At 36.0% G+C, this 20,377-nt stretch overlaps 1 protein-coding gene across 3 annotated transcripts in view; it reads right to left on the bottom strand.

Annotated features, from left to right (window-relative positions):
* Positions 1–20,377, bottom strand: part of PKN2 (protein kinase N2) — a 142,918-nt gene that overhangs the window by 26,188 nt on the left and 96,353 nt on the right. For 2 of the 3 annotated variants that reach the window (XM_069596799.1, XM_069596813.1), the window contains exons 7-15: positions 17,596–17,781; positions 16,507–16,616; positions 5,581–5,724; positions 5,183–5,258; positions 4,423–4,597; positions 4,077–4,197; positions 1,899–2,029; positions 1,742–1,817; positions 1,572–1,663 (exon numbers count right to left, since the gene is read on the bottom strand). In XM_069596799.1, the coding sequence (XP_069452900.1) occupies positions 1,572–1,663; positions 1,742–1,817; positions 1,899–2,029; positions 4,077–4,197; positions 4,423–4,597; positions 5,183–5,258; positions 5,581–5,724; positions 16,507–16,616; positions 17,596–17,781 (1,111 nt within the window). The remainder of the gene's footprint in view (positions 1–1,571; positions 1,664–1,741; positions 1,818–1,898; positions 2,030–4,076; positions 4,198–4,422; positions 4,598–5,182; positions 5,259–5,580; positions 5,725–16,506; positions 16,617–17,595; positions 17,782–20,377) is intronic. The other variant, XM_069596809.1, reaches the window with a different exon arrangement.

Here is a 20,377-nt window from a genome sequence, read left to right as displayed (position 1 = left end):
TCTATATTTAACTGGAAAGTTTTTTTTCCTACAGAGATGTGGCTTGAAGCAGTAACAATGTGACAGGAAGTTATATAAACCACCGAGTAATTACCACTTTTATATTACTATTATTTTAGGCCATAAATGAATTTACCATTATGGATCTGGAATAAAGCAAATATTCTTCCAGAAAAGAAAAACACCTGACCGTACTATTATTGTAATTAAAAACAGACTGACAGTGTAATTAAAGGTTTGCTTTAACTACTGATGTAACTGCTAGTATATACTATGGTGTTCAGAATATTTTATAAATATTATGCAAAATCCTGAGAGTTTATTTTGATATAATTGAGGAGTATGATAAACAGATAAAAAATAAATAGGCAAATCCAAAAGGAAAAGATTTACATAAAGGAAATGCTCATCTTTTAAGACTGATCCTAATTCTAAGAACTTCCCATACAATGGAAATATATTAAAAATAGCAATTTGATATATTATATGGCAATAATCCAATTCAGTAAGGCAAGTATTACCAAAAAATGTATTTTAAAAATATGTGGGTTAACTGAAGCTCAGAGATGTTCAGTGAACTGCCCTGGGATTAAATCATTAATTAAGAAGGAACAATCAGGACTAGAGAATCTTCTCACTCATAATCCCAGGCTGTTTTCATTATATAGGGCTGTCTTTTATCAACTGATGCTTCCTAGTTCTTCTAAATATCAAATAAATGTCTCTTTCTGTAATAAAATGCATTTTATTATACAACAATTTCCATGTTGAACCACTCCATTAATTTGAGATAGTCTTTATATTCTCTAACCTAATCACAATATTATCCCCAAAGTCCTTACATTTTAATAATCATATATAAAGATGAATCCATACCAATTTACACACAGAAAGGAAAGATGCTGTGGTCAAAAGCTACCATTTTAAGAGAAATAGAGCAAAAAATAGATATAGGTGTATTTTAAAAAGCAGAAGGAATTAACCACTTAACTGAAGATTACTTGTAAATGACATCTTATTATTTCTGTAGTATGAAATGCAAAATAGCCTCACGCAACCACAGATGTGTAATAGTTCCTAATTCATACAAACATTTCAACATTTCCAAGTATAAAAACTTAATATTAGAATTAGTTTAAAGATTTCATCAACTTTTTTTGGTATTCACCAAGCAGTAAAATGTCATAAGAATGGGAAGAGGGAATTAGCTAGAAAGAAAAATAATATTTAATCAATACCCACCTCATGCATTAATTTAGTTTCTTTACTTATTACAGCTGACCCCTGAACAACATGGGGGTTAATCGTGCATAATTTACATTCAGCCCTCTGTATCTGCAGTTCTTCCACATCTATGAATTCACCAACAACAAACTATGTAATATTATAGCATTTACTAAATGAAAAATATCCATATTAAGTGAACCCAAGTAGTTGAAGACCATGTTATTCAACAATCAACTGTATTATTAAAAGAGATAATTTTATCATTTCCATATATACTGAATACATCAATTTTCTTAAGTTATAACTTTAGAAAAGTGTAACAATTTCATTTTCAAAAAACTAACCTGTCTACTTCATCTCGTGCCACAATGTCTCCTTTCTTTAAGGCTTTTATTGCAAACATTTCATTTGTGTGTTTATATTCAGCCAAAAGCACCTAAAATTAGATTAAAGTAATTATTTCTCATTTGAATGATTACTCATACCTACAAAGAAAGAAAATTTAAAAGATTACCTTTCCAAAATGTCCTCTACCCAAGACAGCACAACACCTGAAGTCTTGTAGATTGAATTGAAACATTTGTTGAGATCTGAAAACAGTAATGCCAATTAAAAATAAGGCAAAAGTATGGGACCAAACATGTAAGTAAAGCTGTGGATATATTCTTTACCTTCTGTCCTCAAGTTCATGAATACCACTATACTCTAGGCCTGACTGAGGGATATCAGGCTCATATTCAGATTGAGATTTTGGAAGTATTCTATTTCTGTCATTCTCAGTATCAAAAACAGTTTCTGAATCCTGTAAAATATTAAACGCTCATTAAATCAGAAACATTCAGAAAACAGCTTATTAGGTAAGAATAGAGAAAAAATGTTGTCAATATAAATATGAATGAGAAAATAAAATTCAAATGTTATTATTAGATATTCATTTTTATGGTCATTAATTATATATTACTCTCATCTTTAAAATGTAAAAAATGAATAATAAAAACACTAATTTGAAAAGATACAGGAGCTCCAATGTACACAGTAGCACTATCTACAATAGCTAGTTTCATGGAACCAATCAACCAAAGTGTCCACCAACAGACCATTGGTTTAAGAAGATGCGGTACAGACAGATGGCCAATGGGCACATGAAAGGGTATCCTCTTACACTGTTGGTAGGAATGTAAATTGGTGCAGCCACTATAGAAAACAGTACAGAGATTCCTCAAAAAACTAAAAATACAGTTGCCCTATAATCCAGCAATCCCACTCCTGGGTATATACTGAGACAAATTTCTAATTCAAAAAGATACACGCACCCCTATGTTCTTACAGCACTATTTACAATAGCGAAGGCATGGAAACAACCTAAATGTCCACTGATAGATGAATGGATAAAGAACATTGTGTGTGTGTGTGTGTGTATACATACACAGACACACAATGGAATTCCTCAGCCATTAAAAAAGAATGAAATAATGCCGTCTGCACTAACACAGATGGACCTAGAGATTATCGTGCCAAAGGAATTAAGCCAGAAAGAGAAAGACAAGTACCACATGATATCATTTATATGTGGAATCTACAATATGACACAAATGAACACATCTACAAAACAAAGCACTCAAGAAATATAGAGAACAGATTTGTGGTTGTCAACGGTGATGGGGTTTGGGGGAGGAAAGGATTGGGAATGTGGGATTAGCAGACACAAACTACTATATACAGGATGGATAAACAGCAAGGTCCTACTATAAAGCATAAGAAATTATATTCAATATCCTGTGATAATTGTAATGGAAAAAATATATGTATAACTGAGTCACTCTGCTCTACAGAAGAAATTAAGCACAACACTGTATATCAACTACACTTCAATAAAATTGTTTTAAAATGTGGTATATGGATATACAATGGAAAATTAATCTCTGCCCACAAAAAGAATGAAATAATGCCCTCTATAGCAATATGGATAGACCTAGAGAATATTACCCTTAGGTAAGTAAGTCAGACAGAGGAAGAAATGGTATATACCACATATGTGAAATCTAAAAAATCATATAAATGAACGTATTTACAAAACAGAAATAGACTTATAGATTTAGAAAACAAAGTTGTGGTTACCAGGGGGAGAAGGAATAGGAGAGGGACAAACTAAGGGTATAGGATTACTAGATACAAACTTCTATAAATAAAATAGATAATAGGATATATTATATGGCACAGGGAATTATAATCATTATCTTCTAGAAAGAAATAATGAAATAGAATCTGAAAAAAATCCTGAATCACTATGCTGTATACGTGAAACAGTGTTGTAAATCAATCATATTTCAATTAAAAAATGAATACATTACTTTAATTTTATATGCATTTTCAGGTATCATGTTAACCTAGTTAGAAGATGCACAGTGTCAGGAAATACTTCATCTAATACCAGCCATACTCCCAGGCTCCTAGAATAAGCAACCTATTCCATCTCTAGTGGCTCATGGGCATCCAGAGGTTTTTATGTTTCACTCACAAGAAACAACTTAAAAGTGCATCTCATTCATTATGATGCTATAGTGTTAGTTGCTCAGTTGTGTCTGACTCTGCAACCCCATGTAGTCCGGCAGGCTCCTCTGTCCATGAGGATTCTCCAGGCAAGAATACTGCAGTGGGTTGCCATGTCCTCCTCCAGGGAATCTTCCTTACCCAGGGATCCAATCCCAGTCTCCCACATTGCAGGCAGATTCTTTTCCATCTGAGCCACAAGGGAAGCCCAATGATGCTACAGCTGATAAATTACCATGATGCTATAACTGGTAATTTATTTGGTGGAAAGGAATTATACAAGGTTTAAAATGCCTTACCTGTCCTGGTGTATCCAAATCTCTTGCAGATTCATCTATTTCACCAAGGGAAGAATCACGTGGTGGGGCTCGAGGAGGCTCAGGTTCAAGATCAAAGTCCAACTTGGTTACTGTGGAATCACTTATAAAAGATAAAGCAATTCACCAAAAGCAGTAATCAAAAGTATACATTTTAAATAGCTTTAAAATTAAAGCAAACAATTTTTTTGTTTTTAAAAGGAAGTAGAGCACTAACTTCAAAATACTATTTGGAAAAAATGAGACTTCTAATAGATTCACTGTAATCAATATGTATGAGTGTCACAATAATTATTTTATAAAAACTTAAAAATGTTAAAACATATACCTAGCTGGAGGTGCTAATTCAGGGTTGCGTACATCAACCACTGGCACCGTAGCAGGCACAGGGGCTTGAGGGCTGAAGGTGCCAGAATGATTTACTGTAGGAATAGCTCTTCTCACAAGTCTTCCCCAAGTGGCGATATTAATATTCATTTGAGGAGCTCTGAGAAAGGTTTTGCCTGTGGATATTGTAAATAAAGAAAACCGAACAAGTAATTTTTAAATATATTACCAAAAGCCATAACTGAAAAATTCATATTCATTGGTTTATAATTTATGAAGAACAAACAGTATTTGTCATTTTAAAAAAACAGTTCTTAACTATTTGTTATTAAAGGCTAGTGCAAAAAAGCAAAATCAGTTTAAAAATAGATAGGTAGGAATTGCTCATTTAAGTCTAGTAATGATAAGCAGTTAAGGTTGAAAAAAAAGAATTCTTATCTTTTAGAGATATTAACTATAATATTTATGGATGAATCAATATGATGTCTGGGTTCACTTCAAGTAAGCTGAGGAAGTTGTGAGTGATGGAACATGGATGAAACAAAGTTGGACATGAGTTGACTGTTGTTGATGCTGAGTGATGTTACATTTACTTGTCTCTATACATATGTATATGTTTAAAATTTTCCCTAATAAAATTAAGTAAATAATTGAACAAATAAGCAAACCAAAGATGGGTATCACTTTTTAAATAGTATGTACATTTTAAAATATTTAAGATAACATCGAAACACTTTGTACCTGACTTCTTGAGTAATTACCTTGTTGTTTGGAAAAAATTTTCTTTTGTCTTTGGAGTTTTGGTCTTCTTTCAATAACTGGATTAAAAAAGGTAACCTGCAGTGAAGAAAATTTAAGTTGACATGAATACAGCATTAGATTCATGGTTCACGAGATTCAGTCAACTTGTAAGTTTTAAAAACTTAAGAGAATCTGAGATATAATTTGGTTCCATCCCCTCATTTTCTAGATGAGACAACAGACCTAGAAAAGAAAAATGATTTGTCTTCGAGTAATATACATTTAGTGGCAGAGTTGAGCCAAGAATTCAAGTTATCTGTCATTCAGCCTAAATACTCTTCTCACTTCTATATCATGTCGCTTACATATATAATTTCAATTGCAGTTATGCATATTTAAAATAAAATACATTTATTACCTCTGCAAATAAAGTACCCTGTGGTTCCAAATAGAGACACATGCCATGCCGTTGGTTGTCTAAAAAATCTTCTAACCTCAGAAATTTTACAGCACACAGAGATCGCCAATCACGCCAATAAACTGAAATTTCCAGTTCACGTGACTAGAATAATTAAATAAAAAATAAAGAAAACAGGGAAGACATCATTGGACACACATGTGAATAAAATATTACAAAAAGTACAAAATACAAACACAGTAAACAAAGATAACATATACAACAGTCACACTATTTTAAAGAGTGCTTTTATAAATGTTTCTCTCTTATGTATTACTTTAACAAACATATATTTTACTAAAAGAAAGAAATTCATATTCTGACACTCCTCAGTTAAGGTATTCCTTTGAGATAAAGAATACATAACTGGGAACTAACAATACAGATGAATGACCACAGAAACTCTTCCCCATCTCACAGCTTCAATTATCTTTTGGATTTTCCTCTTCCAACTGGCATCATTTGTTGTGCTACTGTATGACCTCAGTGTTCATTTCAAAGAACCCATTTCAAACCTTTTTATTTCTTTCTTATTTATTTATTTGGCTATGCGGCATGTAGAACCTTCCCCAGCCAGGGACTGAACCTGTGGCCCCTGCGTTGGGAGTGTGGAGTCTTAACCATTGGACTACCAGGGAAGTCCAACCTTATTATCTGAATGCTAAATCAGGAAAACATCTGTAAACAGCATTTATTCTCTATTTTCAGTGTGCCACACACTATGCCAAACACTTTTAAGAATGTTAGGTCATTTAATCTTCTAAAGAATAATACTGAGTAACAGGACCAGTGATTACAGGGGTCTGCATAGGTCAGCAGAAAGATGTTCATTTATTACAATATCAGACAAAGCAAAACAAAAAAGCCGCACAAAACCAGGGACAAGTATATTATGTCTACATGAGGGAAAACTCTATAGTCATTAAACATAATGCTTATGTGGAGAAATATATTTAAGGTTTTAACAATCAATTATTAAATATACTTGTAGAACACAGTTTATAATTTGGAGGTGAAGCCATAAATAGACCTATACATACAAGTCATAATCTACATAGATTTAAATTATAAAGCATGACTTCTCCATTATTTTGTTTTTCAGAATTTTGTGGATCATCCATAGAAAGAGATAAATGTTTTCTTCCTTTAGGCGCAACAAAGTAATACACTATTTCTTTCATATAAAAACTTGCAATTTTTGAACTTATGCATCTTATTATCTAAACTCCTAGTATGCATAATAAAATCATTTGACTTACAGAAAATACTTACAGAAAACAACACATGAAAAAAATTAGTCAAGACACAATGTGCTGGAAGGTCTCACAGACAATCAGGAAAAATGACGAGGAAAAGACACCTTGGCGCTAAGCACATGAGCGGAGGACCTCCTACCTCACTGCTTCTTTCTGATATTACTAATGGAGAGAATATTTGTCATGAAAGGGGAAGTATAATTATTTCAAGATCAACAATGGCATTTAGAAGTGGTAAGTATTAATGCTATAATATTCTACTCAAGTTAGAATTTTAAGTATTTTGAAAACAGTTATCTTTGGAACTATAAACTGCATAATTGAACCAAAGGTTGGTAATTTAGACTACGTTATTTTAGACTAGAAATGGAGAAGTCTACTTTCTGTATTCTCCAACAGTGTCAGGGAGGAAAACTGGTTTTGAATCAGGCAAATGAAAGTAGTATTGATGCTGGGAATGGAATTAGTAATACTTAAAAGTTGTTATACTTTTCACACTGTGACTAACACTTTCACTTTCATAATAACATAAACCCTAAGTTACTGATTTAATTTAATTATTTGGAAGAATGAGGACAGGAGTGTGGATAGTTTAATAGTATGTATTGGCAATTTCTGATAATGCAAAAACAATAAATAGGAATCCCTTGAGAAGTTCTCTACTAATCTTGTCCTCATTCCTACATCTCAGCCTCTCACTCCCACCAGTATCTATAATCTTTCCACAGCCTCAGCTGTTTGCATCCTTCTCTCTGACCATCATCTCCTAACATTCTAGTAGCTCAGTCTTTCTAGCTCCTCAACATCCACTGATCCTTCAACCTGTTACTTCTAATCCACTAATTCTACCATCTTTCTACTGACCCCCACTCCATCAACGTTCTCCTCTTCTTTTTCCATTGATCAGTGAACATTCTCTAGTACTCTGCTCTTAACTGCTGCTGCTGCTGCTGCCGCTGCTATGTCACTTCAGTCGTGCCCGACTCTGTGCTACCCCATAGATGGCAGCCCACCAGGCTCCCCCGTCCCTGGGATTCTCCAGGCAAGAACACTGGAGTGGGTTGCCACTGCCTTCTCCAGAACTGGTTCCTGTTAAAATTTTTCCAAGCTTCAATTCATCCTGTTTCTAATATTGATATAGATGGTTCCCCATTACATTAGCAAAGTTAATCAAAAGGAAATGTGAATGGAAGAGTTTACATATAAGGATTCTTGCTTTTTATTTCAATCTCTCATGGAAGGATTAAACTTTTTACTAGAGGAAGGCTGAGGGGATTCAGAAAAAGTGTGAAATTAGACAGCTATTGTGTTTCTAATAAACATTAATAAAGACAAAATTTTATAAGAAAATATAAAAAGGGTAACCTGATAAGAACAGAAAGAACTCAGAACTGATAGTACACTTCAGAATCCTAGTTTATACCTTGGGCTAGTTATTTAACCTCTAGGATACAAAATATCGTTATTAATCTGTAAAATGAGGAGGCTGGATTACACCAGTAATTGTCAAAACTTTTTTTTTAAACTGTCAAATTTCAAATGACATCTTACCCCGAATTTCAAAACAAAATCAAAACACACACAGAAAAATAGTTTGTGTTGCATCTGAAATGATTCTGCAAGAGCCCCGAGCTCCCAGGAACATAATTTTAACTTTTCTAGATCATTCTAAATCTAGATAATTTCTAGAGTATCTCAAAACTCTAAAAAGACCTATCTGGGAGTTCTCTGTGGCCTAGAAGTTTAAATTCTGGGCTTTCACTGCCATGGCCTGGATTCAGTCCCTTGTTGGGAAACAGATTTCACAAGTTACATGGCATGACCAAAAATACAACATAAATTAAAAAATAAATGAAAAGACCTATGAATTTTTTTATTTTGGAAAAGAAAGAAACAGTACAGACAACTTAGTTCTAGAATATCATAGCAAAGAAGCTTCTTCACATTAGGCAAAATACTGAGCATGAACATGTCAGTTTAAAATAATATCTTCTATAAATGTTTCTATAAACATTTTCTATAAATAAATATTCTAAAAATATAAGGGATAAAATAAAAACTAAAAAAGCACATGAAAGGTAAAATATACTACATAAACAGAAGTATTTATCATGATTAGCAATGTGGCCTTCCCAAAGAGGAGCTTCTAATCCAGTCAGGGATAGACATGCACAAAGGAACCCAGAAGGTCGAACTGGCCTAAGGGATGAATAGCTTTACTCAGCTATGTAGTGTCTTCAAAGTTTCAAGGGAGAATCACTCCAAAGTGGGAGGAAAGTCTCATGTCATGAAAAAGAAAAACAATTTCAGATGAAGATTACAGTGCAAGTAAAACATTACCAAACAACAGTTATCAAACTTTGTAGTTTTCTAAGTGGATAGGTTGGGTATTAGTAAATTATTCACTCTTTACCAGGTTTTCATCATCTTCTGCTGTTTCTTCATTTTTGCCACTGTTAACTTTCTATCTCATACAAATTATCAAGGAAGAAAGAGCATTCTGAAGGACACTCATGGTCTACTATCAGCTCTGAAATTTATCGATATATAATCACTCTGGAAGATCAAACCAGTCAATCCTAAAGGAAAACAGCCCTGAAAAGTAATGTCTCTGCTTTTCAATATGCTATCTAGGTTGGTCATAACTTTTCTTCCAAGGAGTAAGTGTCTTTTAATTTCATGGCTGCAGTCACCATCTGCAGTGATTACTAAACAGCTAATTTAGAGCATGTAACAATGCTAGTTCTATAAAATATCAGAGTTGGAAAAAGAGAAAATACAGAATTTAAAAAAAACTTGGAAGTAGGATCTTTTTCTGATAAATGTTCCCTTAAGTCTCTCTTATAACTTACTAATTCAACATTATTGTGAGAGTCTTGCAAAACTAAAAATAGAGCTACCATATGATCTTGCAATATCATTCCTGGGCATAGACCACAAGAAAAACATGGTCCAAAAGAATACATGCATCCCAGTGTTTATCACAGTTCTGTTTACAACTGTCAAGATATGGAAACAACCTAAATATCCATCAACAGAATAATGGACAAGGAAGATACATATATACAACAGAATATTACTCAGCCATTAAAAAGAATGAAATGATACCATTTGCATAATATGGATGGACCTAGAGATTATCATACTGAGTGAAGTAAGTCAGGCAGAGAAAGAGAAATATTATATGATATTGCTTATATGCAGTATCAGAAAAAAAGAGATACAAATGAACTTATGTACAAAACAGAAACAGACTCACATAGAGAACAAACTTATGGTTACCCAGGAGGATGGGTGGTTGGGGAAAGATAAGGAGTTTGGGATTGACATCTAAACACTGCTATATTTAAAATGGGTAACCAACAAGGGTCTACTGTATAGCACAGGAAATTCTGCTGAATATTTTATAACAATCTAATTGGGAAAAGGATTTGAAAAAGAATAGATACATGTACATATGTAACTTAACCACTTTGTTGTACGCTTGAAATAGTCCTAGGTGTTCACTGGTAGGACTGATGCTGAAGCTGAAACTCCAATACTTTGGCCACCTGATGCAAAGAGCTGACTCATCTGAAAAGACCTTGATGCTGGGAAAGACTGAGGGCAGGAGGAGAAGGGGAAGACAGAGGATGAGATGGTTGGATGGCGTCACCGACTCAATGGATTTGAGTTCCTGAACTGCGAGAGTTGGTGATGGACAGGGAGGCCTGGCATGCTGTGGTTCATGGGGTCACAAGGAGTCGGACACAACTGAGCAACTGAACTGAACTGAAACTAATAAAACATTGTTAATCAATTACACTCTGATATAAAATGAGAAGTTAAAAAACCTCACTGAGAGAGAACTTACTGTAGCAGCTTAGTTTATTTTTTAACAGTACTATTCATACTGAAATAAGATCTACTATCACTGATTTTGCTTTATCTTTTACACTCACAAAGCATGCAGTCAAGGATGTTCAAGGATGAAAAGAACATGTACTACAACCTACCACTTGCCCCTTTTAAAGCACTTGGCAAACACTGCTACTTGATCAGCATAAACAACTCATCCAATAAACCTTAACAGTGAGCTTGAGGAAGTTACTACCAATCCATTTAGTCAATACACACAAAGGGAAATCTCACTGCTATCCCTACTTTAATTTTTGTTTTATGTGTTCTTCCTTATAATTTAAGAATAATAATAATAATTTTATTTATTTTTGGCTGTGCTGGGTTTTCGTTGCTCCATAGGCTTTTCTGTTTAGGTTGGTGCAAAAGTAATTGCAGTTTTGCACTGTTGAACTTTGCCATTTGATACTGGAATACATTCTTAAATAAATGTGGTGACTCCTGCTCTTTTAATTTCATGATGTATAAATTTAATTTCATGATGTATAAATTTCATGTAGCCATGAAATTAAAAGACACTTGCTCCTGAAAGGTTGTTGTTGAATCATGACGCTGGGATTCTTGGCCCCCGGAGGAGAAGAATTCAATCCGGGGCCAGAGACGAGGCTTGATCGCTCAGAGCTTTTGTGTAATAAAGTTTTATTAAAGTATAAAGGAGATAGAGAAAGCTTCTGACATAGGCATCAGAAGGGGGCAGAAAGAGTAACCCCTTGTTAGTGGTAGCAATGAAGTTATATACTCTCCAATGAATCCAAAGAATGTCTGGAGGTTGTAAAGACCTCATCAGACCTACACCCATAATTTACATTTTAAGATAACAGAATTAGCCAGAAGGTTTAATCCAGAGACTGTTCTCAGGCAGAATACATTGTTGTTATATAATCCTTGTAAAGAGCAGGTCTACTCCCATAATTTACAGAATTAGCCAGAAGGTTTAATCCAGAGACTGTCCTCAGGTAGAATACATTGTTGTTATATAATCCTAAGAAATGTATCGAAGGAAAAAAGTTTGTCCTTTCTTCCTCCTTGAGAATTCCAGACCCTTCTCTCCTTGGGGACCCCTAGACTTCTTATTAACCTGCCTAGGAAGTGACTCTCTCACTCCTTGGAAGAAAAGCAATCACAAACGTAGACAAAGATTAAAAAACAGAGACATTACTTTGCCTACAAAGGTCCATACAGTCAGAGCTATGGTTTTTCCAGTAGCCATGTACAGATGTTAAGCGTTGGACCATAAAGAAAGCTGAGCATCAAAGAACTGATGCCTTCAACCTGTGGTGTAGGGGGAGACTCTTGATAGTCCCTCGGACAGCAAGGACACCAAACCAGTCAGTCCTAAAGGAAATCAACCCTGAATATTCATTGCAAGCAATGATGCTGAAGCTAAAGCTCCAATACTTTGGCCACCTGATGTGAAGAACTGACTTATTGGAAAAGACCTGGATGTTGGGAAAGATTGAAGGCAGGAGGAGAAGGGGACAACAGATGATGAGATGGTTGGATGGCATCACTGACTCATGGACATGAGTTTGAGCAAACTACAGGAGATGGTGAGGTCAGGGAAGCCTGGTGTGCTGCAGTCCATGGAGTAGCAAAGAGTTGGAGATGACAACCTCAGTGAATGAATGACGTTATACATCACTTTAATGTGCATTTCTTACTTTATGTTTTTTGCTGATGACTTAATAACTGAGGCTTATTTTATATTTATTTTAGACTGTAGAAATGATAGACAAAAAGCAAATTCAAGTGACATTTTTTATTTGAATGACTTTTTTATTTGAGTTCATAAAGCAGCAGAGATAACTCGGAACATCAACAATGCATTTGGCCAAGGAATTGCTAATAAACAGACAGTGCAGTGGTGGTTCAAGAAGTTTTGCAAAGGAGACGAGAACAGAGTGGCTGGCAATTGGAGGTTGACAACGACCAACTGAGAGCCATCATCAAAGCCAGTCCCCTCACAACTATGTGAGAAGTTGCCGAAGAACTCAACGTCAACCATCCTATAGTCATTTGGCATTTGAAGCAAATCAGAAAGGAGAAAAAGCTCGATAAGTGGGTGCCTCATGAGCTGACTGCAAATCAAAAAAGCCTGTTGTTTTAAGCATGTCTTCTCTTACTGTACACAAGAACAACAAACCATTTATCAATTAGATTGTGACATTTGGCAAAAAATGGATTGTATGACTACCAGCAGTGACCAGTTTAGCAGATGGACTGAGAAAAAGCTCCAAAACACTTTCAAAAGCCACACTTGCACCAAAAAAAGGTCATGGTTTCTGGTGGTCTGCTTCCAGTTTGAGCCACTACAGCTTTTGGAATCTCAGAAACCATTACATCTGAGAAGTATGCTCAGCAAATCGATTAGATGTACCAAAACTACAATGCCTGCAGTCAGCACTGGTCAACAAAAAGGGCCCAATTCTTCACAGCAATGCCTGACCACATAGTCGCATAACCAACGCTTCAAAAGTTGAACAAATTGGGCTACGAAGTTTTGCCTCATCCACTGTATTCATCTGACCTCTCACCAACCAACTACCATTTCTTCAAGCATCTCAACAACTTTATGCAGGGAAAACACACAACCAGCAGGAGGCAGAAAATGCTTTCAAAGTTTATTGAATCCTGAGGCATGGATTTTTATGGTACAAGAATAAACAATCTTATTTCTCATTGGCAAAAATGTGTTGATTGCAATGGTTCCTATTTTGATAACTAAAAATGGGTTTGAACCTAATCATAGTGATTTAAAATTCATGGTCTGAAACTGCAATTACTTTTGTACCAACCTAATAGTTGCAGCGAGCGGGGGCTACTCTCCAATTGCAGTGCATTGGATTCTCACTGTTGTGGCTTCTTGTTGCAGGCATGGGCTCTAGGGCACATGGGCTTTCTAGTAGTTGTAACACATGGGCTCAGTAGTTGTGGCTCCCAGAGCACAGGCTGAATAGGCTTAGTTGCTCTGAGGCATGTGGGATCTTCCCGGATCAGGGATTGAACCTATGTCTCCTGCATTGGCAGGTGGATTCTTTACCACTGAGTCACAAGGAAAGCCCCTTCTTTTCACTTGAAAGTCAGTTACCAAATCTTAAATTGATTTTAAATCCCATTTTCTTTGAAGTGTTTCATTTGTAACAGGAATTTCATCATCTCACCAACCTAGCAACTCTTCACTAGATACTGGATAAGCTTTCATAAGGTTATGATCTGATTCTACCCAGAGTTTTCTACTTCTCCTTGGCAAATCTTCCTGCTTTTCCTATGCTAGGGATACTGCTTAAGATTTGATTGTTAGAGCTTTTTTTTCCTTCCTTTATAAACTTTTTCCTATTATGGGCTAGTAAGTTTTTTATTAGCTTCTATATTTATATTGGGAAAGGAGTACATCAAAGTTGTATACTGTCACCCTGCCAGGTTCCTTGGTTCATGGGCAAGAATACTGGAGTGGTTTGCTATTTCCTTCTCCAGAAGATCTTCTTGACCCAGGGATCGAACCCAGGTCTCCTACACTTCAGGCAGATTCTTTACCAACTGAGCTACCAGGGAAGCCCCAAAAAATACTGGAGTGGGTTGCCGTGCCCTCCTCCAGGGGAATCTTCCCAATCCAGGGACTGAACCCAGGTCTCCCTCACTGCAGGTTGATTCTTTACAGTCTGAGCCACCAGGGAAGCCCCTGCTTATTTAACTTACATACAAGGAACATCATGTGAAATCCTGGGCTAGATGAATCACAAGCTGGAATCAAGATTGCCAGGAGACACACCAACAATCTCAGATATGCAGATGACACCACCTTAATGGCAAAAAGCGAAGAGGAACTAAACAGCCTCTTGATAAAGGTGAAAAAGGAGAGTGAAAATGCTGGCTTAAAACTCAACATTTAAAAAATGAAGATCATGGCCTCTGATCCCATCACTTATGGCAAACAGATGGGGAAACGATGGAAATAGTGACAGACTTTATTTTCTTGAGCTCCAAAATCACTGCAGATGGTGACTAAAAGCCATGAAATTAAGACATTTGCTCCTTGGAAGAAAAGCTATGACAAACAGACAGCGTATTAAAAAGAAAAGATACCACTTTGCCAACAAAGCTCCATATAGTCAAGGATATGGTTTTTCCAATAGTCATGCAGATGTGAGAGTTGGACCATAAAGAAGGCTGAGTGCCAAAAAACTGATGCATTTAACTGTGATGCTAGAGAAGACTCTTGAGAGTCCCTTGGACTGCAAGGAGATCAAACCACTCAATCCTAAAGGAAATCAGTCCTGAATATTCACTGGAAGGACTGATGCTGTAGCTGAAGCTCTAACCCTTTGGCCACCTGATGCAAAGAGCTGACTCTGTCCAGAGCATCAGAAAAGACCCTGATGCTGGGAAAGACTGAGGGAAAGAGGAGAAAGGAATGACAGGATGAGATGGTTGGATGACATCACTGACTCAATGGATGTAAGTCTGAACAAACTCCAGGAGACAGGACAGAGAAACCCAGCATGCTGCAGCCCATGGGATTGCAGAGTCGGACACTATCTAGCGACTGAACAACAATGATATTTGTATTATTTATATCTGATCATCCAAACTAGATGTCAATTTTCCTATCAAAAGCTCTTTAGTGGTGGTAGTTTACTCACTAAGTCACATCTCACCCTTGCAACCCCATGGACTGTAGCCTGCCAGGCTTCTCTGTCCATGGGCTTTCTCAGGCAAAAATACTGGAGTGGGTTACCATTTCCCTGTCCAGGGGAATCTCCCTGACCCAGAGATCAAACCTGTGTCTCCTGCACTGCAGGCAGATTCTCTGACTGCTGAGCCACCAGGAAAGCCCTTCAGTGAGGTGAATAGTATTAAAGACAAGGAAACTGATATATACAAAAAGTTAAGCATTTTGTCCAAATACATTTAAAAAGTGGGTGACATAGTATTTGAACCAAGAAAAGCAATGGTGCGGGCCTGATTAAGATGCTGCCTCTGAGATAGAAAAGAAATAAACTGGAAAAAATATTTAAAAAGTAGAGGCCAGAGCAGTAAGTGCCACCTCATATCATCCTTAAGCACTATAAATCTGCTTTCACTAATGCATGTACTTTTTTAAAGACGTATGTACCATTAACCTGAATACTAAATGATAAAAACATCTTTCTTATCGTTTGGATAAAATTATGATTAAATTTTAATATTTTCTTCCCACACACCAATGGATAAATCAAAATGTAAGTAAAATTATCACCATGAATTTAACTCTACTCTGGTCCAAGTTTACTTCTGCTGGGTTCTGCAGCTACAGATTACATTCTAGCCACTCACAGTATCTATGAAATCCACTGAGATACATAGAGGAATGTCTTTCTGAGCACAACAGTTCACTTCAAATCCAGCTTTGATAATATAACCCACAAGTGGTGAGTCAGAAAATTCTCCTTAGTGGTTAGAGAGCACATTATTAAAATTCAAAAAATTGTTTAATATTAGATCTCACCTGGTTGTTGATCTTTCAGGTTAGTACAAAGTATATATTTTCAAATCACTGCACAAATGAAAGCTCCTGCAGCAATCTGATAAGGTAGATTTATATATACCTCATCAGATGAGAAATGTCAAAAATACCTAGGTTCTTCTTGGATTCTGTTAAGAATAAAATTTATCAAACTCTTCTAAAACATAAAATATGCATGAAAAATGAATTATAAATATAATGAAAATTCAGGTAAAAAGTTTCTCATCTTACCCTGTCTAGTTCCAGTGTAAACTTCTGGTCCCACGACTGATTGGAAATGGGTTTCCAGCTAGTCTGACCAACCACAGTATTGTCCAGCTTCAAAACGGCACAGACATCATCTGTAATTCCAATTTAAAATTTGATTAAGAATTTTAAAACCTTTAAAATAGAAATAACACTGTTTAATGTCAACAAAAGTCTTATGATACTTTGAAAATAAGTTCTTCTTACTCACTACTGAAGTTTTTAAATCTTAAACAGCTAGCTGTATATAAACACACATACACACACCTACTAGACCCGTCCAAGTTGTCTTTTGTGTTTTATAAAAATATAAATAATAACTGCTATTTCGTTTACATCAGAAAATTACTGAAAGGACTGACAGGTGGCCAGTAGTCGTTTGCCACATGTATGTGTGGGTGTATTTTTATATATCATTATCAATCACCCAGTTTTTCTCCCTCTACATTTGCTATTTATTAAGGTTGTTACCCTAAACGATTTTTATTTTTACATTTTTCCTAAAGTCTCTCTCCATATACAGGAAAGCAGATATACTGTACTAGGCTGAATTGTTACATGCCTTTCCCACCAGTTATATATTTATATCATAGTTTATGACTACTTTAGAGTATCTCCAAAGTACTTCATAAACCTCTTGTATTTTATTCTTACCACCTTTGCCCACTCCCCCATTTCAGTTTACTTCTCAGACACTAGGCTATAATCCTAATTTAACATGGTTATTTATCAAAATTTCTTCATTACTTTAGACGTGTCACTATTCCATTTAAAGAATTAAGATGTGACACAAAGAGTTTGTCATAAAGAGTGGTGTTCAGTATTTCATTATTCCAAAGAAATTAATGCTCTATGTCATTCAGTTTCCCAACATTTTCAGTATGGTAAATTTTGTAGCCTTTTAAGTTCTCCTGTCATTACAGTTTCTGATCTTTTAAATTATGGAAATCTTAACTTTAAAGTTTGCTGTCCAACTTTCACTCTTCTCACTCTTCTGTCCCCACCTCTCAGCCCTCAGTATTGGACTTTAATTTGTTATTTGATTGTTTAAAGAAAAAAATCTGATTACTGAACTGGATAAGTCATCAGTTTTTAGGAGATTTCGACTACTTCCGCTTTTACTTTTACTCGTTCTGCTCATGAAGGATGATCTGGTCTCACTTGGACTCCAACCAGGTAGTGCAACGGATGCTGCTTTCGACCGTCCGGGGACGTTCTCCAGGATATCTTGGCAGCCCATAAGACGAACTTCCAAAGTACCTACAGCATATGTAAGTATCAAGTAAGAAAACATCAATTCTCCACACACAGAATTATGTCTTTGTTAACTATTAAGAAATAGGGAGGGAAATGTTTGCTAAAATAACAAAATCTCTTCTCCCAGAGATCCTTTGAGGTAACTATCCCCTTTCTTGCTTTATTTAGAAAACTTATTAAAAACTCTCACTTAAGACAACTATAAAAAAATTTATAAAATGAAGTGCTTCCCAAAAGCTGTCTACGGGGCACAGAACAAAACTAACATCATCTTCTAGTGTATATGATTAGTCACTTCTGTAATTACATGGAAGAATTACAGAATTATGTGGATAAAACAAGTGGGAGGGCAAATATAAAGCTAAATAATATGCCTATTAAAACGGACATACAGAAATTAGAAACAAGGAAATCTGATTATGTGAATAACAGTTGTTTTCAATAGTTGCACAGTTAATATAGAAAATGACTATAGGTTTTTTTTCAGGAGGTTGAATAGATGGATTTCTGTTCTATTTGAGATGTAAAATAACATTATCTTTTCACTTTAACAGTTTAGTCAAATAATAATGGGCTATAATTATCCAAGCATAAAATAATTGTAGTTTCCTTAGGCAAATACATATGAAAGGTGTTCAAATGAAACTGAGGACCTCTGAGCTTAGCCATCTGGAGATATGGCTTTGTCATCATTTGGGCTAGAGTTAGTGTACTAAAATTTTTAAATGGTTCTTCAGTATTAAAATTTTAGATACCGCATCTAGCAAGCACTTTAGGAAGAGTATTTCCTGGGAAAAGCTGTCCCATTAAACTTAAATAATTAAAACTTAATTTTATTTAAAGTTTTTAATTATTTAAAAGTAACCAAAGGACTTTCAGCAAAGTAAAGAAAGTCTGTATTTACTCTCAACTCAAACAACTAAAAAAAAAAAAAAAGAGTACAAAAAAAAAGTGTTAAAGGCTAATGAACATCAGTACAGAAAGGAGGAACTCAGGTGTAGCCAAAATGGACTACCTGAATTAAGGAGACAGAAACGAGTATTGAGACTGCACTGAGAGGGCTAGACTTCATAGCCAGCATAAAGGAAAAAATACAGCTATCCAGAGACAGAATTCCTGAGATGTACAGAAGGTTCCTCAGACTAAGTGTTCAGTCTTGATTCAGGAACAGAGAATAATTACCCTTAGACTAGACAACGCTGTGGTCCCAAATTACCCAGGGACTTCCCTGGTGGTCCAGTCGTTAAGAGTCCAGCTGCCAAAGCAGGGGACAGGAGTTTCATCACTGGCCTGGGAAGATTCTGCATGCCGCAGGGTAACTAAGTCCTCGAGCCACAACTACTGAAGTCCGTGGGCTCTAGAACCTGTGCTCTGTAACAAGCGAAGCCACATAAACAGAAGCCTAGGCACCACAACAAAGAGTAGCTCCTGCTCGCCATGACTAGAGAAGGCCTGTGTGCAGCAATGAAGACCCAGCACTACCAGGAATAATTCAAAAAAATAATGATTAAAAAAAGCATTACCCAAAAGATCAAACTGTTTCCAAGTAATTTAATTGTGACCTGGAATAAAGCTCAAAAATATATGTAATATTTGTAGGAATACAAAAATACCCAGCACCTAACAAGCTAAAATTCAAAATGTCTGGCATTCATTCAGAGATTACCAGGTATATTTGTTTTCTATTGTTGTATTACCAATTATCACAAACATAATACCTTAAAACAACATCCATTTATTACCCAATAGTTCTACAGGCCTGAGTTTGAGTGGGAGGGTCTGCATTCTTTGCTAAAGATTTCATAAGGCTGAAATCATTGTGTCTGCCAGGCTGGGCTCGTAACCTGGAAGCTCTGAAGAGCCTGCTTCTAAACTCATTTAGGTTATTGGTAGAATTTAGTTTCCTGAAGCCATAATAATAGGGATCCTACTTCCTTGCTACTGACAGCCAGGGTCTATTTTCAAGTTCTAGAGATGACCTGCATCCCTTGTCATGTGACCCCACCCCATCTCTAAGTCAGCATGGGCACATAAAATCCTTTTTATGATTCATATCTCTCTGATTTTCCCTCCTTCCAATGGCCAGGGAGGGCTTCCCTCATAGCTCAGTTGGTAAAGAATCCTCCTGCAATGCAAGAGACTCTGGTTCAATTCCTGGGTGGGGAAGGTCCACTGGAGAAGGGATATACTACCCACTCCAGTATTCATGGGCTTCCCTTGTAGCTCAGCTGGTAAAGAATCTGCCCACAATGTGGGAGACCTGGGTTCAATCCCTGCATTTGGAAGATCCCCTGGAGAAGGGAAAGGCTACCTACTCCAGTATTCTGGCCTGGAGAATTCCATGGACTATACAGTCCATGGGGTCACAAAGAATCAGACACAACTGAGCAGCTTTTTTTTTATTCTTTCTTATTTTTACTTTATTTTAGTTTACAATACTGTATTGGTTTTGCCATACAATGACTTGAATCCACCACAGGTGTATACAAGCTCCCAATCCTGAATCCCCCTCCCACCTCCCACCCCATATCATCTCTCTGGATCATCCCCATGCACCAGCCCCAAGCATCCTGCATCCTGTATCAAACATAGACTGGCA

This window comes from Ovis canadensis, chromosome 1 (assembly GCF_042477335.2).
Source record: "Ovis canadensis isolate MfBH-ARS-UI-01 breed Bighorn chromosome 1, ARS-UI_OviCan_v2, whole genome shotgun sequence".
Classification (NCBI taxonomy): Eukaryota; Metazoa; Chordata; class Mammalia; order Artiodactyla; family Bovidae; genus Ovis; species Ovis canadensis.
Note: the sequence above shows the minus strand (reverse complement) of the source record. Positions and strands in the feature narration are given on the sequence as shown.